This window comes from Podarcis raffonei, chromosome 3 (assembly GCF_027172205.1).
Source record: "Podarcis raffonei isolate rPodRaf1 chromosome 3, rPodRaf1.pri, whole genome shotgun sequence".
NCBI lineage: Eukaryota > Metazoa > Chordata > Lepidosauria > Squamata > Lacertidae > Podarcis > Podarcis raffonei.
This window is the reverse complement of record NC_070604.1, coordinates 51,198,263-51,216,194: the sequence shown is the minus strand read 5'-3', so window position 1 is coordinate 51,216,194 and position 17,932 is coordinate 51,198,263. Positions and strand designations below refer to the sequence as shown.

The 17,932-nt window shown below is 40.9% G+C and overlaps 1 protein-coding gene across 3 annotated transcripts in view; it reads left to right on the top strand.

The window, feature by feature from the left end:
• Positions 1–338: 338 nt before the first annotated feature.
• Positions 339–17,932, top strand: part of HACE1 (HECT domain and ankyrin repeat containing E3 ubiquitin protein ligase 1) — a 33,334-nt gene continuing 15,740 nt past the window's right edge. Inside the window, exons 1-17 of one of the 3 annotated variants that reach the window (XM_053381548.1) lie at positions 340–604; positions 1,755–1,809; positions 2,601–2,690; positions 3,630–3,734; positions 4,245–4,320; positions 5,866–5,997; positions 6,700–6,782; positions 8,095–8,191; positions 9,775–9,876; positions 10,597–10,703; positions 11,246–11,396; positions 13,085–13,422; positions 14,971–15,039; positions 15,473–15,560; positions 16,380–16,491; positions 16,579–16,676; positions 17,387–17,474. In XM_053381548.1, coding sequence (XP_053237523.1) covers positions 529–604; positions 1,755–1,809; positions 2,601–2,690; positions 3,630–3,734; positions 4,245–4,320; positions 5,866–5,997; positions 6,700–6,782; positions 8,095–8,191; positions 9,775–9,876; positions 10,597–10,703; positions 11,246–11,396; positions 13,085–13,422; positions 14,971–15,039; positions 15,473–15,560; positions 16,380–16,491; positions 16,579–16,676; positions 17,387–17,474 — 1,867 coding nt within the window. In that variant the 5' untranslated portion in view covers positions 340–528. Of the gene's footprint in view, positions 605–1,754; positions 1,810–2,600; positions 2,691–3,629; positions 3,735–4,244; positions 4,321–5,865; positions 5,998–6,699; positions 6,783–8,094; positions 8,192–9,774; positions 9,877–10,596; positions 10,704–11,245; positions 11,493–13,084; positions 13,423–14,970; positions 15,040–15,472; positions 15,561–16,379; positions 16,677–17,386; positions 17,475–17,932 lie in introns of all 3 variants that reach the window. The other 2 variants (XM_053381547.1, XM_053381546.1) reach the window with 2 other exon arrangements.

Here is a 17,932-nt window from a genome sequence, read left to right as displayed (position 1 = left end):
TATACCTGAAACATAGCTGTCAACTTTTCCCCTTTCTTGCGAGGAATCCTATTCGAAAAAAGGGAAACGTTGACAGCTATGACCTGGAAACCAGTATATAGAGGTTAAAATAAGGAAGAAGTGCCTTCAGCATGGCGCAATTGCGGGGCCGGGCAGCGGTGGCAAGCGGGAGTGTGTTGAGGCAGTCAATACGCCAGCGCAATAAAAATCAAACTCGGAAAGTATTGGCAAGCGAAGGGCATAAGCTTCCGCCGAGCGTCGTCTCCCGTCTGAGCATGCGCGCTTCCCGCGGCGCTTCATGTCCGTTTCCCCCTTCGCTCTGTGGCCTGCTTCGGGAGACTGGCGCATGCGTGCTGAAGAGGAAGCGATTCATCCCCACGGTTCCAGGAGCGGGACCCGGACCGGGTGCGGCCCCGCCGCTGGGGCGATGGGCTGAGCCTGAGCTGGGGAAGTCCGCAGTTGCCGGCGGGCAACGGGCGGCCAGGCGTCGGCGGCGTCGGCGTCTCCTCCTCGTCCTCCTGTCCGAGGATGGAGAGAGCCATGGAGCAGCTCAACCGCCTCACCAGGTCCCTGCGCCGCGCCCGCACCGTCGAGCTGCCCGAAGGTGAGCGGAGGGGGGCGGCAGGGACGGGGGATTGGCGGATACCGGGGAGCAAGCGCTGGGTGGAAGGCGGCGAGCGGTGACCTCGATGAGGGCTGGCAGCTTGGATAGGAGGAAGCATCCCCTGGGGAGAAGAGAAAGGACGAGGGGACACTTCCTCAGTCCAGGAGCCTCGAGGCTTTACGGGGCAAAAGTTGTGGCCTCTAGCCTCGGAGCCCTTTCCTCCTAATCCCGGGTGTACATGTAGGGAGCCTACTCTCGCCGGCGTTGCTTCTTTAGGAGGGGGATGCACTCTGTGCGTGCTCAGAGGCGCTCTGGCGACTGTTCCCGGGTTCCAGCCGGTGGTGATCTCTTGAGAGCGAGCCCAGAGCAGAGCTGGAAGCATGTGTGTGTGTGCGTGCGAGATGGATCTGTTTCCAGAGGGTTTCTCTTCGAGAGCGGCCGGAGTGTCGCTCCAAGAATCAGGGTTTCAACAGGGGATGTGTTTCTGGTGCCAGGTTTCAGGGCTAGTGGCACATGTGTGGTATATACAGTAAGGTTTTTGGGTCCGGTCCTTGCTGTTTTTTCAGACGAGGGTGGACAGACTTCAGGCATGCCAGATCTGCTTGGTTTGTTTTTGTACTAAAAACCCAGGACCTACCAAACAGTTAGGCGCAGAAGACAAGCAGTTCTACATAAAGAACAGAGTGCCTCTGAGCATATTCTGAACCTAGGAATTTTCTTTCCGTATCAGAATGGGACTGAGTTTAGTCCTTTCACATACATTCCAACCCTAGTTTGTTTTCTTCATTTCAGTAGCCTAGTGAAAATGTGTTTTATTAATGCTGCTGGGAAACAGTGTTGTTAAAGGGCTTCCTAATCTGCCTACAAAGTATAAGCATCATCCTAGCAACTGTGAGCAACTGTTTTCCAGGGCATGCAGGGAATAGGAGTATGTAAGGATGCAGTCTGGGTTTCTTCTAGTAATCAATATTTAATAGTATGACTATTGACAAAAATCATGCTGATGTGTTCTATGAGTTACAAGCTTGAGTAATGGTCAGGTGGTGGTATGGGATGTTAGAAGGCAAGTGAAAGGTGGAATTAAGAGTAGAATATTTTGCTAAGTTTGTGCCTCCATATGTGACATAATTATAATTTAATTTCTACACAGATAACGAAACTGCTGTTTACACTTTAATGCCAATGGTAATGGCTGACCAACATAGGTGAGTCTTCATATCTAAACAGTGGATCTACAGTAGCACCATTTTTTTATAGTGTGGTATATATATACACATTTGTTTCATTTTGAAATCAGGTCAGTTTCCCCCCCCCTAATAGTACCAGGCCTGAAACTTACTGTTTTTCATGAGCAAGCATAAACAAGCTGGATGAAAGGCTTTTTGGCCAAGCTGAGTTCAGAAGAAACACACATGTTAAATCAACTGTGTTTCTCTAGTGATATTTCTCCCAAAGCAGAGCAATTCTTTCTTAGTAACTACACACACGGGGTCAGTGTATAGCCCTTGCCCAATTCCCTAGTACAGGATACAATTTACACAAGGATGATTCGAACTCATTTCCAAATAATAAGTACCTATTCGATTTGAGGGAGAAGAAAGAAATTGAAGAAGAAATAGGAAACTAAATTAGAAATAATAATTTTCTAGTGAATACTTATGTTGTACAAATTGACTCACTTTTTTTAGGATTGATGTTTAAACTTCAGAGGCTTAACAGGTAATGCATTCAATAGTGACATGAAAATAGATTGTTTTCTTTTTAGAAAGTCAATTTTCCTAATTTCTATGTGCAGCTATGGGAGCATAAATTCTCTTGAAGTATTTCTACTGAAGCTATTTGAATTTGGCTGGGTACCTGTGTTTATATTGTGTAGTAGGTTGGAGTTTCTGTTTTCTTCTTCAGTGATGTGGCACACACAGCAGACATCTGCCCGCTATTACGAGTAGTTGAAAACACAGATATTTTGCTAAATAAAATGAACTTTTTGCTTTAGATCTGTTTCAGAGTTGCTGTCAAATTCGAAGTTTGATGTCAATTATGCATTTGGACGTGTGAAGAGGAGCTTGCTTCATATTGCAGCTAAGTAAGCCAACTTTCCAAAGCCCGGGGAATGTTACAGTGTAAAAGGCAGATTTACATTAGTTTTCTAGATTGCTGTTTCTTGCTTTCAGTTTATTACTATTTTTGCCTGTCATGTTGAATGTGCTTGGCTTGGCAGTAATGGTGCATATAAAACATAAGAAAGAACCCTGTTGTTGCCATAACAAATGCTTATCTAGTACAGCACTTTGTGATCCCAGCAGCTGGTATTCAGGACTAATCCAGCTATCATTCCTAGTAGCTATAGATGGTGTTACCGTCCATGGATTTGTCTAATCCCTAAAACCACAGAGCCTAGGACTTGCCAATCAGAAGGTCAGCGGTTCGAATTCCCGCGATGGGGTGAGCTCCCGTTGCTCAGTCCCTGCTCCTGCCAACCTAGCAGTTCAAAAGCACGTCAAAGTGCAAGTAGATAAATAGGTACTGCTCCGGCGGGAAGGTAAACGCCATTTCCGTGCGCTGCTCTGGTTCGCCAGAAGCGGCTTAGTCATCCTGGCCACATGATTCGGAAGCTGTACGCCGTCTCCCTCGGCCAGTAAAGCAAGATGAGCGCCGCAACCCCAGAGTTGTCCACGACTGGACCTAACAGCCAGGGGTCCCTTTACCTTTAAAGGCTACAGTGTGTGGTTCATCTTTTCCACTATATAGATTAGTTTCCCCCAACTTGGTGCTCTCCAGACAGTTTTGGACTATGGTAATTGATTAGAGATTATGGGAGTTGGGCTATAATTCCCATCATCCCTCACCATTGGTGAGGTAGATGGGAGGTGACTGCGGTAGATGGGAATTGTAGTTCAACCTTGGCAGGGCCACAGGTTAACATTGATTCTGCTTTACATAATGCTGTTTGTATTGGAAGTTATCTTTTTCTAGTCAAGCTGCTTTAACCTTTTGTTAAAACCTTTCTAACCTCTTTCCACAGCTGTGGATCAGTTGAATGCCTAGTTCTGCTGTTAAAGAAAGGTGCAAACCCTAACTATCAAGACATTTCAGGGTGCACGTCACTTCATTTGGCTGCTAGAAATGGGTAAGAGATGCAGCTTTTTACATTTAGCTTTTTATTCCTAAATTGAATAGTCTTTCAATAATAGTAGTTCTTCTGTCATACAGAAGCTCTGTAGCCAAGCAAAAGCCACATTTGTTTCATTGCTCCACAGACTGAATTGGGAGTCACAAGTGGCTTTTGTGGCTATGAGTGCTTATGCCCAGCTATGGTTAGCTGTTTGGACCAGGAGAGCCTGGTCTTAGTTGTTTATGCTCTAGTTATCTTTTGCCCTGATATACATTTAATAAACAACATAAGTTCAGTTTGTGTAATTTTTTTTAAAATGAAAAGAATAATGAAAGTCAGGTCTCCAGGTACACAAACCACCCTACGGAATGCCTAGCTTGCAAAATATGTAATTTGCTTTTTAAGGGGGCACTCGCTAATCATGCCATGTGCAATAAATTTCCAGCCCTAAGAAACTAGGGAGGAAGCTGAGGAAGTCTTGTTCTATTGGGCTTGTGGCCAATATGTAATTTGTTTTCCGCACAGCCAGAAGAAATGTATGAGCAAGCTGCTAGAGTACAGCGCTGATGTCAACATTTGTAATAATGAGGGCCTGACAGCAGTAAGTCGTGCAATTTTGTTCCTATTACCCTTCACTTAAATATTGCCATTCTATGATCATCCCTAAACTTGCTTATTTCACTGCTTGACCTTCTTCCGATAATCAAGAAATGTAATGAGCTGTACTTACAGACCTTGGTAGTTAATGGAAATAATACATCTTGTGTTCTGAAAATTGTATTTCTGGCTGGTGATGCTGAATTGCTGTTTAATCTGTAAAATATGTTCATGTGCGCCGGGTTGTACTATTTAAAAATGCAGCCTTCTGCAGTGAAGCTTAACTGCTACTGGGCAAAGGCTCTTGAATGGCCTTTGCCCAATGATGCTTGGGCAAGAAGTTTCTCTGTGTGACTTCTCTATTACACTGCCCCCTCGTCTTCAGCAGCAGTCTCTCTTGGCAGAATCCAGGAGAGAGTGGCGGAGAGGATGGGGGGAGCAGTGGATTGGCAGAATCTTCTGGTCCCAATAAGCAGTAACACCACTGTAAGCAACAGTGCAGTGCTCAACCTCCTGCATTGTGACTACAAGCGAGCCTCTCCCACTGTCCCTTTCTGGTCTGGAGCTGGAAAGGTTGATGGCTGGGCCTTTTCCTGGTCTGGCTGCCAAGCTCCAGCCTTCCTCCCGATCTCGGAACTGCAGAGGTGGCGGGGATAACTGTTGCAATGATTTCCATCCAACTCTGCAGCTTTAAAGTTGGGTAAAGTTTGCTCATCATTCTCCCCTGCCTTAGCACTGCTAAGGAATAGAATAGGCATGCTGCTGAATATTAGTTTCCTTGGGTGGGGTAGCAAGCATTGTTGGAACAGCTGGGCTAGGTAGATGTTCGGTTTTACCTAGCAAGGACTCTGTATAAAGACAGACAAGGGCAACTGCAGAAGTTGGATGTCATTAAACTCTTGCTATTCATTCTAGATGAAAAGAGTTTGCAATGTGAGTATGGGCATTCAAAGAGCCTGTGTGGCATACTGGATAGCGTGTTGGACTTGGGAGAAGCTCACATGAAGTTCACTAGGCCAGTGATCTTAGGCTAGTCACTGTGCCAGCCTAACCTAACTCATGTTACTGTAGTGTTCATAAAATATTGTGCTTGTGTAGAGAATACCATGTACAGCAGGTTTGGAGAAAGGTGGGATATAAAATTAAGGTAATTTAAAAAACAACCCAATAGTGTTCCTGGAGTATCCCCTCTTTCATCGGGTATGTCTTAGATTGCAACCCTCTGCATGCATGTTGGAATCTGGATGTCCTGTGTTTCTGGTATATTCGTTTTCCTAAAGGAAGAGGAAAATGTGTTCCTTGCCTGGTGCAGGTTTCTGTGAGTCCCTCTTTCATGCATTGTTGGAAATTTCAAGTTATTCAGAGTGCTTGTTTATTCAGTACTCATGAATATTAAGCCATTGATTGGCACCTAAACCCCTTTTATAGGATTGCAAATAACATTAATACTAATATTTCCCTTTCCCTCAAATTTCATTATTTAGATTTATTGAATTTACTTGCTGAATGTATTTCTCTCCCTGGTTGACGTTTTGTTTTTCATATCCAGATCCATTGGCTTGCTGTGAATGGGCGAACAGAATTGCTTCATGATCTTGTACAGCATGTTACCAATGTAGATGTTGAAGATGCGATGGGGCAGACAGCACTTCACGTGGCTTGCCAAAATGGCCACAAGACGGTAGGCTGATGAGCAAAACTTTCAATTTTAAGGGCTTGCAATGTAAGTATTTTGTGGCAAAGAGGCCCATTAACAGGAAACATCAAGTGTTTGGACTCTCAGCTGATGGTACACCTAAGGAATTGCTTGTTCTTGTAGTTCTTTTGTTTCTGCTTAGAAACGGCTTTATAGTGCAGCTGGTTCCGTAGTAGGCTAATGAGTTACTTAGGAGATGACATATTTTTCTGCAGCGTTGTTCCATGAATGCTTTTTACAAAAGTTAATTAATTGGGACCAGTCTAATAATTAGGAATACATAGTTAATTTTAATAGGCTTTGGTTGGAAACTAGATTTATACACATACTTAATGACGTATTCAACAAATTCAGTTGGGTGAAATTCAGTTCCTAATTCAGAATTGGTCCCCTTGAAATTAGTGAATAATAAATCTCTGCTGTTAAACTTGAATATGTAGGTGGGAGAGAAATTAAATCTGTAAGCTTAACTTTTTTAAAAAAATATGCCGATGTAAATGATATTTTTTCTGCTTTTTTGGGGGGGTAACTTAAAGAAGTAACAGTACAATCCTAGATGTGTATACTTGGAAGTAAGTTGCATTGAATTCCCCAGGGCTTAATCCTAAATAAATAGGATAGGAATGCAGCTCAATACTGCATATTTGTAGTTTAACTTCATTCAGGTTTTTTTTCCCTTCCCAAAAGACAGTTCAGTGTCTTCTGGATAGCGGTGCAGATATCAACAGGCCCAATGTTTCGGGAGCAACTCCACTCTACTTTGCTTGCAGGTGCAGTTTGTTTTTGTTTTTAAATTATTTTATTAAATGTTGGAAGTTCATAATATCTGAGGAAATCAGGGGAATGTTGCTTTAGGTTTGCAAAATCTGTTTTTCACCACGAGGATCACTGAGTAACCTTGCATTAATCACCCCCTCGGCCTTCTTGAACCTGTTAATCTTGCATGGTACTGAATCAGGCTGGTGGCACACATAGCCTGGTAGTGGATGCTCTGACTGATGCAGGGGTCATTCTTGGCCTTGCTAACAGAGGTTCTTTCAAATGGAGATGCCAGGGTTTGCTGCTGGGACCTTGTACATGCCAACCAGGTGCTCTGCCACTGAGTTAACTGAACTATGGTTCTTCTTGGCTGGAGTTTAATTTTTTATTTAATGCCATAATCAAAGTATGATGTAGACCATGGGTAGACAAACTAAGGGCCGCGGCCCGGATCAGGCCCAATTGCCTTCTGGATCTGACCCATGGATCTGACCCGCGTGGCTTGCCAGTGCATGCGTTCTTTACCTCTCCCTCATGCTGGTGCCTCCTCCCTCCCTCCTCCCGGCTTCTCTCCGCCCTGCCTAGAGGAGGAAGGGGGCTGGGCTTTGTTGGTGCCACCAGCAGCAGCACTTGAGCGGCTGCCATTTTAAGCAGCCCCTCTCCGGAGCCCTTTTGTGAGCCGCTCATCGTCCCTCCGCTGCTGCCAGCCCCTGCCGCTTGCAAGACACAGGTACACAGACACCGGGGCTCATGGTGCTCTTGCATCACCCCCCACCCAAAATATAGTCCGGCCCACCACAAGGTTTGAGGGACAGTGGACCAGCCCCCTGCTGAAAAAGTTTGCTGACCGCTGATGTAGACCATTACTGAGGATTTATAAATATTATAAACATTGAATCAGTGCTCACTCAGTGTTTTTCATTGTATTCTCTTCAAATGCAATAAACTTCTTAGGGGCTGCAGGGGTGGAATATGGTATCTTCTTTCCCTCAGTCCAAGGTTTAAACATCCCAAGAAAATCATATCTAGGACGTCTTGAAGCCTTATGTTTTCTTCTTTTGAAAATATTTATTTCCCCTTCCTTTTGGTTATAAGTACCATTTATATTTGAAAGCGAGACAGAATTTATAAACACCTTGCTTCTATTTGCTGATCCAAACAATTCCCTTCCTGCTTCTGATTTATATTTAGAAAATCTTGAACATCCTTCAGTCAAGTGCCCTTAATACTTCTTTCATTTTTGAAATACTGCGTGGATTCAGGAAGGAAGGCTAATAGAACATGCACTGAATGAATCTTATAACTTCTTTATGATTTATTTAGCCACGGCCAAAGAGACACTGCACAGATCCTTTTGATGAGAGGAGCCAAATATTTGCCAGACAAAAACGGGGTCACACCACTTGATCTCTGTGTACAGGTACAAATTTGCTTCAGGTTTACATATCTTGCTTAAAACTACTGTTGAGTGCCATTGTAACCTTTTCCTGTTAATTGAAGGGTGTTGTTGGAGGGTGGTGTTGTGCGTGGCTGTTGTTTCCTGTTTCTGTGCAACAGTAAAAATTATGTCTCTTCTCCGCTTTCCCCTTTGCCCAAGCAGAATGTGTAGGTTTCTGATGCAAGAGGAGCATATTCATTGTACCACATGTACACATGCATGACTTGCCCTCCATGTATTACTTTGGGCCTGGAAACATGGAAAGAGGATTCATGAGTCACTTGTGCATCATGTGTCATTTCCACATCCTAATATACAAAGCCCTAATTAGATTATATGCCTCCAGTTAGAGGCTTCTGTGTTCTGTGCACTGCCTGTGATATTAATAAATCTAAGCAGATGCTAAATTCTTATGAAGTAACTCTTAGAACTCAAATCTGAACGCTGGGAGTAATTGTGTGCAGAGTTCTGCCTTGAATGATATTTCATCTAATCCTAGTCAATGAAATAAATGATTACATGGAAATCAGGTCCCCCCACCAATGCTGAATTCAGCCATTAATGTATTCATTAAAAAATGCCACACTGGAGTTTTAAGTCCAACATTTTATATTAATTAAGCTTTTTATTATTTTAAGGCATTTATACTGCTTTACATATACACAATATCCAAAGTGGTGTACAGTCGTACCTCGGAAGTCAGAACAGAATCCGTTCCGGAAGTCCGTTCGACTTCCAAAACATTCGGAAATCAAAGCATGGCCTGCAAAATTAGTTCACAAACCGGAACAGTCACTTCCGGGTTTGTGGCATTCGGGAGCCAAAACGTTCGAGAACTAAGCTGTTTGAAAACCAAGGTACGACTTTATAGCACTATTAAGATGTAGCATAATCAATAAAATCATGTAAAATCTTAGTACAACCACAATCACAATAGTAATCACCATAAAACAAAATCTTCAGTATCCTCTAGTTGGCAAATGCCTGGATCAACAAGCATGTTTTTAGCATGTGTAGAAAACATAGACATCATCTGCTGTATCTCCTTAGGAAGGCTGCTCCACATTTCCTAGGTGTTCTGGAGATGAATTTCTAAGGGTTGTGGTACCACCAAGAGGGCCACACCTGCTTATCTCAGTGCGCAAGCAGGTCTATAAGTAAGGTGTGTTTTCTTTGGGGAGCCAAGTTGTTTAGCTTTCACAATAGAAAGTTCTATAAGGTAGAAGTAGAAGTTATTTATGTGGTAGGAAACAAGCACAAATTGTGCTAATGGGTCCTTGCCTCCTCTTCCCACCCTAAAATACATTATTTGATCTGCGCCTCTGTATTCTCTCACACAAATGGACTTCCCTAAGAATTGAAAAGGGAAGCTTCAATATTGAGATGTGAGTCTAGAACACTTACCCCTATTTTTCACTTCTATTGTTTTTTTTTAATTGATCTTGCTTCCTTGCAGCATACCCCTTTAAAATTGTATTTATGTTTGCATTTCATTTAATAATGTATTTCAGTTATGAAGGATGTAATTTAAATTATTGCTTAAATAAAAATCCTCTCTTTTTCAGGGTGGCTATGGAGAGACTTGCGAAATCCTGATACAGCATCATCCTAGACTTTTCCAAACAATTATTCAAATGACACAGAATGAAGAACTTAGAGAAAACATGGTGAATTCAGTTATCTTCTGATGTTTAGTCTCCAACCCAATGTGTTAATCAGTTAGGTTTTACAAATTACAGCAGTTTTTTTAATTAAAAAAAAGGTTTAATGGTTTTTAAACAAATACAAAAACAAGAACTATTAACCACTTATCCAGTATTACATCTAATAGTGTTTGCTCTATCCATTGACTTTAGACATAAGCTTACAGATTCAGTGTCCAAACATATTACCGTATTTTTCGCTCTATAACACGCACCCGACCATAACACGCACATAGTTTTTAGAGGAGGAAAATCCGTAGGCATGCCACCCGTAGGTATTCCCTCCATAACACGCACAGACATTTCCCCTTACTTTCTAGGAGGAAAAAAGTGAGTGTTATGGTGCAAAAAATACGGTACTTATTGTAACCTCTCCACCAGGAGGATTGAGCAGTTGGTATAATAGGTCTTGATTTTGGTCGTTAACATAGTTAAAGAAAGAGGTCCACAGTTCTTGGAAGATGTCTCTTTTAGTTATGCATTTAATTGCCCTCGTGTGTCTGGTGAGATGCTCAAACATTGCCGCATCCCATATAATACTTTAAAAACTATAGCAGTTTGGTGATAGCCCTACTTGTGTTAGAAATTATTGGTTGACATTGGTTGGTTGATTTAACATTTTAAGTTACTGTCTGGTGTGTTCAAAAAATTTGTGACTGTTCCCCCCCCCCACCCTGTATCTAGTTACGGCAAGTCCTAGAACACTTGTCTCAGCAGAATGAAAACCAGTACCTTAAAATTTTGACTAGTCTTGCTGAGGTGGCTACAACAAATGGTCACAAACTACTCAGGTAAGTTGGGCCCTCACCACAAATAATTTATTCTCTTATGTTTCCTCTATGTGTGTGTGTGGTTTTTCTCCTGCGACAGAATATTTTAACTCCCACCAAAGCACATTTACTTAAACATAGGTTGAAAGGTGCTAACTAACTTGCTTAACCTTCTTAAGTCTTTGCTGCTGTCAGCCAGAAGAAACAAACCATGCCCACCGAATGTGCAACTACATTGGTGGCATTTGTGTACGTGGATACGTAAGATGTACCGTTTATGCCTGTGTCACTCCCCCTGCCCCATGGTCATTTGGAAAGGGAAAATAGTATGGCAGTTCATTGGGTGGCCTGCTCCCATGACCTAAATTCCCTGTTTATAAAATGCGGAGTTGAGGGAACAAAACAAGACGTCTAAACAATTGATAGGCTGAAGAGCAGAGCTGCGGTGCTGTGCCAGTGGAGAATTGACGGGTCTGTGGCTGTAGCTATTTTGAAGATTTTGATTTGGGTCATAAGGAAGTCTCTCCATTATACTGAAGCATTTCGTGGCTTGTGCTTTCCAGCTTGTCAAGTAATTACGAAGCTCAAATGAAGAGCCTGCTGAGAATCGTGAGGATATTTTGTCATGTCTTTCGACTTGGGCCATCCACTCCAAATAATGGAAATGACATGGGGTACAATGGAAATAAAACTCCAAGAAGCCAAGTGTTCAAGGTCAGAAAAGTAGTTGACGTTATTAGGAAGATAGACCTTAAAGAGATGAATTTCACAAAGCATGCATTCATTAATCAGGCATCTCATGAGGAGGACGTAAGTTTATTGATACCCATTTTAAGTTGGGACCACTTGCTTTTTCTTTATAATCAATGCTTAACTTAACTGATTGCCATATATTTCAAAATGTTTCTCATTTTATTTCCCTCAAGATCATCCTGTGTAGCATGATACGGAGTGTCCTAGAAATTGCATACCCCAGTCCTAATTTTATAAATATCATTGCTTCTGCTGAAGTGTGATTGATATGATAGCCTTACTTTAGGAAACACTTGGAATTTTGTGTGCTTGATTTTTCTGAAAACCCCTCATGTTGTGTTTATAGAGAGACTGAAGAAGTGGGTCTACTGAGGTCATGACCTTGTTGCTAAACTGTAGACCTTTTTAGTTATGGATCTCTTTTTCCCCTTTACATAAAATCTAAGGTCGTTTTCTCGCACATGTATGAGTGGAAGGAGAGCTGCTGCTCTTTGCAGCGTCTGAGAGATGTGTGGGTACCACAGCCACATGGACAATCTTTATCACAAGAGTTTTCTTACTCAATAGGCTTCAAATACTGTCCCCATATTTGCTATGGTGGAAGTCAATCCTCTTTTTGCCTCTTTCCCTGTTATATTTAGTGACACATAAGATACAAGTATGGCAACTGCAATATTTCTTCATACAACCGTTAATATGGATATAATTATAGGCCACCAAAACCTGTTGCCAAATTTGTCTATGGGGACTACACAGTTTTTGAGCACACTCAAAACATATGAACTGCTATGTTAGTTAGTATTACATAGGAATAAGCTTATCATTAGGTCAGCAAGACTCACGGGTGGCAGATTATCTTGTCTGCGAGTTTAAAATCTTAGGGGGGGAAAGAGAAAAAACCAGCAAGGGAGGGAGAAAGTAAATGTAAAAAGTTACACCGTGCAAAACTATAGGAAAACAAGAGGAATAGGCAAAAATAACTTTCTCCTAGAAACACAATTGGATAGGAATTCGATAAAAAAATGGTCTTTTCACATAAAAAATTAGAATTTTGTTTAGGAGTGAATACCGAAGAAATCTGAAGTATAAAATAAGGAAGCTTACATTCCCCTCTAAATCTTTAAAGTAATGTTTTCTGAAATTTTGCTCTGGCATTCTTTCTGCGAAACCTCAAGCCTATTCACAGAAAAAGGGAAATATTTAAAGTGGTAGGAGTTTGTCCTGGTCACTTCTTACCTTGTGCTAACTTTAAGTTCTGGTCTGTGGTCTATTCAAGGCTATGACAGGATTCTGGCTCTCATCTGGTGCAGGGCGTGGTGTTCATAAAACCAGCATAACCCATAATGAAGACTTGATTTATACCTTTGGGGATCTCTGTAGCCTGTCTAACTGCTTAGTAGTTGTCTGCGTACTAATTATTAGTAACAATATGAAATGATTTTTTTTGGCAAAACCATAATGTCAGCATGGCTTTTAATCAAATTGACTATTTTCCTTTGCAGATGCTCCATAGAGATTGAGGATATGGGAGAAAACTTGTTTCATTTTTAAAAAATATAGCTTTACTAGAATCCTAATAGCTTCCCTATAGTAATCTGCAAATACATCTATTGGTCTGCTTTAAATTCAGTTTCTCTTGTGCTTTGCAGCCTCTGGAATTACTCTGGCACTCATTAGATGAATGGTTAGCTCTAATATCTGCAGAGCTGATGAAAAACAAAAGAGACTCTGCCAATATCACTTCTATTTTACTGAAGCAAAAGGGACCAGATCAACAAGATGGCACTCCTACACATATATTTGATGTTGCCACATCAGAGAAGAGCACAGCATTACCTATGGACATGGGGGACCCTAAAATGTATGAAGTTGGCAGTACGCAAGAAGCTTATGCAGATTGCCAGGATGTTATTTCCGTGACAGCAAACCGGCTGAGTGCTGTCATTCAAGCATTTTATATGTGTTGCTCCTGTCAGATGCCTCAAGGGTAAGAAGCCTCAGGCTTGCACACCTTTTCTTTGACACATTCCAGATCCATAATGCTTTCTTTAAAAAAAAAAAAAAAAGACTGAAAGGTTGGCTGTAAACCTGAGGTTAGAAAAGGGATGGGAAGCCAAGTTCTAGATTTTGTTGGACTCCAGTCCTGGCCAGTATGGCTGGTGTTCAGGGATTATTGTATTTATAGTCCAACAACATCTGGAAGGTCACAGCTTTCTCTTTCCTGGGGTACAATAGGCCTTCATGAAGCTTTCAGCAATCATGGTGTAGCAATAAGTCATTTTGTGCAGGTTCTAGTAGCTTCCTGCAGCTTCCTACTTTTTTGGACCAGCCATTCCTAACAATTCCTACCATCCATCACAGCTTTCCAGATTCTAATTCTCCCCAAATTGGCTGAACCTCATTAAAGTTTTTCATTACACTGGTTGTTGCTTCATGGACTATAGTTTTTCCAGCACAGGCACGAGACAGGACCTTTACAGAAAGTGTTGTGTAAGCTGAAACATTGGTTCTGGCTTTTTATTTGAGAAGAGAAAAAGGCACCTTCAATAAAAAGCTGGCAGTCCAGCAAGTAACAGCCCTCTTTTATGGACAGCAGGTATCTTTGACAAAAGGAGTCATCGGATAACTTAAATTACAAATTGGCTTGTGTAAACTTTTACTGTTACTACAAAGAAAATGATAGTTACACTAATTAGCCTTTCTCATGTAGGACCGATCTAGACCAATTATGAGACTAAGGAAATGCAGGCCTGACTGCATAGGAATGTGTTAGTGATTTTTCACTTCTGCAGTGCCTCAGGGAAAAGTATGTATCTTCCCATTTTTTCATGTATTGTGGAAAGCTGAGCAGATGGCCTTTCTGTTATCTATATCACTGGAATGCAAGGTCAGAAAAACATACTCTGCATATCTGCTCTGTAGATGTTAGGATTCCTGTACTTCCAGGGCCCAAATTAGAACCATCCATGTATGTTCAGTCGAATGTGATGCCAGCAGAATTCTAGAATATTGTTGGAAATAAAAACTAGCGCTCAAGGCTTTTTTGTTTCATTTTTTTGAACAACTTTCAGGGTTCAAACAATTGGCTGGGGTGGATGGGAAGCATTTTTAAATTTTAGTGGTTTAGTGAAGGAGAGTCACTAAACCACTACAATTTCTGGTCCAAATGTCTGAAGCCATAGTAACTGGAGGCTACAGGAGACATTTGCACATTGTTTTCTCTCTAAAGAACTCAGTGTGATTTATGTGGTGTTGGTTCCCATTGCATGCTCACTATAATCCTGTGTTACTGTATTAAAGTTTGAGACTCTGTCTTGTTCAGGGTCTGATGCTTGATAAAATTATATCTTTTGTTTGATTGCTGCAGGAGGTTGAGCCCCCCCTATAAAAACAGCTTCTCTAATCTGAAATGAGTGATTTTAAGAAAGCTGCTGCAGACTAAATTGTTTGGATTGCCTCCTGGAAAAGATAATTCTGTGACGGGTTGTTGTCTTTAGATTTGGATACTTTGTTAATCTGATTTTTTTTATTGCAGAATGACATCTCCTCGCTTCATAGAGTTTGTCTGCAAACATGACAATGTTCTTAAATGCTTTGTAAACCGGTATGTCACCAGAAATTAACATTTTCATGAAATATTTCCCATGAGATTAAAAACTTCAGTCTAATGGACTGAGTTTGTGTAACTTGGTGTGTTGTATAAAACACCATGCTTCATATTCCAGTACTACTCCATACATTAGTCTGCTGATCTGAATGCTATAGTTCACCATAGGGTAGCATTGAATGTGAGAGTTATCATTTTCGTAATATGTGCACTACCATTAGATCTCTTATCACATTTGTTTTATATTCAGGACGAAACGGAAGTCAGCCACTTCCGTCTATTTCTGTGCTATTATTTCATTTGTGAGCACTTACTCTTTTGGAATCACAGGAGTGATATTTGCACACCCTCCGTAATGTGTGCATGATTAAGTGGAATCATAATTTCTTCAAAACTGGGCACGTTTCTTAATCTTAATCTTTTTTTCCAGAAATCCCAAAATTATTTTTGATCACTTCCACTTTCTTCTTGAGTGTCCTGAACTCATGTCCAGATTCATGCACATCATAAAAGCACAAGTGAGTGTTGAAAACATATTTAATGTGTATTACAATCTGTGGCTCAATTTCTAAAACATATATATTAAAGGTACATATTTCAGTTTGCAAAAAACCATGTGGGTTAGAAGCCAGAAATGAAGGTAAATTTATAAATATGCTATTCACCTTCATTTAGGTTTATTGGTAAATCTAATCCACTGATTGCAAAAATGATGACTGATAACAATAGTTTAATTTTATTATTTACATCTTGTTGAGAGAGAGAGAGAGAGAGAGAGAGAGAGAGAGAGAGAGACTATTCCCATTTCACACCTCTGGGAGACTGAGCCATATTGACTTGCTGAAAAGCTAGCCATATCTATATTCTGAAGTAAATTTAATTTTTAAAGCATATATACTTCAATTCAAATGAACAAAATTCTTTACGGTCCTGTCTTTCATTATAATGTTGTGTGAAAGAAAGCATTGTAAGTTACATGTTTTTCCCAGATGAGGAACCTTGGTTGAGAGAGGAAGACTTGTTATTCAGTGAATTATCCTGACCTGAGATTTTAATTGAACTGGATTCAGTGTACTGCATGCCTACGGGAGCTTTGAGCATCAGCCTGCTATACCACTAGGAAAATACCTTTGTAAACTGAGGAAGTTTTCAAAAGTATCTTTGGCCTATTGCTATCCCAAGTTGTTAAGAGAATCAGTCAAAAATTCCACTGGACTAACACAAAGAAAGGCTCTTCTGGATCCTGGCCTATTACTCGGTTTAACCCTTTAATTCCTTCCTGTTTCATGATACATCTGACACACTTGATCTTGTGTGTGTGTTTTTCCTCCACTTAGCCCTTTAAAGATCGCTGTGAATGGTTTTATGAGCACTTGCATTCAGGGCAGCCAGACTCGGACATGGTTCATAGGCCAGTGAATGAAAATGATATTCTGCTGGTCCACAGAGGTAAGGAATTTCACTCGAGCCATCCTCTCCATTCAAAACCCTTCTGTGCAGACAAAAGTAAAGGAATTAATTGGTTTTCATATTTAGATTCTATTTTTAGGAGCAGCTGCGAAGTTGTATCTAAAGCAAATTGTGCAAAGCTGAAACAGGGAATTGCTGTCCGTTTCCATGGCGAAGAAGGCATGGTGAGTGTAATTGTATATAATGTGTAAAAGCATCGTTTTTATGAGATGCATTTTAAAATAGGATAGCAGTTCTGAAACTCTCATAGCAAGTCTAAGCTAAGTAGGGAGGAAAACCTACCTGGACCTGTTTGCTCACTGATGGATATGCCAGGCTCTGATGTAGGTAGATCAAGACAGGAAAATGTCTGAAAGCAAAGACCTTGCAGAGTAAATGCTTATCAGAAGAATAGTGTATCACTTTTAGGGCTTTTGCTGTTGGTTGTGAACAGCACAATTGTTCGTGATAGTAGTTTGCAGACCCTTGCGAGTATTGATTCACCATTTTCTATACCAGTCACCCCCAAACTCGGCCCTCCAGATGTTTTGGGACTACGATTCCCATCATCCCTGACCACTGGTCCTGTTAGCTAGGGATGATGGGAATTGTAGTCCCAAAACAGCTGGAGGGCCGAGTTTGGGGATGCCTGTCCTATACCAAGACATACAGAAATGTGCTGGGCAGGATAACACAGTGTAAAAATTTGAGCCATGTTTCTTAAGAAGGATCACAAGACCTGATGGGCTTTTTTTCTCTTACAAAAATACATTATATGAATTGATATTTTTAACAGAAAAGTATAGGACAGAAAAAATAGGACAGAAAAAATAGGACAGAAAAACGAATATACAAAACTCTATCTGAAGTATTTCACCTTGTGTTTTGCATCCAGGGTCAAGGCGTGGTACGTGAGTGGTTTGATATCTTATCCAATGAGATAGTTAACCCAGATTATGGCCTTTTTACTCAATCAGCTGATGGTAGGTTGGAATCTCCTTTCTCTTACAATAGCTCGAAGCTAATCATGAACAGCAAACCAAGACTGTGCCAGAAATAATCTAAAACTCTCAGAATTTTACATTTGGCTCTCAAAAAGTGTAAGTATGAGCCTTTTAAAAGAGTTCACTTCCTAATGTATAAAGGAGAGGGTTTTGAGATTAAACATTCATCCGTGCTAGATTTATATTTTTAAATTTTTACATGTATTCAATTATATTCCTTACTTTTTTTCTTTAAACCGCAGCTCACCACGGTTTCCCAAAAATTGCTGCTTTAACACCCTACAGTTTCAAGGTCAAATTGCCAACCTTCAGCCAAAAGCTCCATTTGGCTTATTGATCAATTTCCTGGACTATGTGTTCTCGGTCTGAAGGTGGAACAGATAGTTTTGTGTAATACCTAATAAAATAATTCTGACACTAGGATCGTTTTTGTGAAA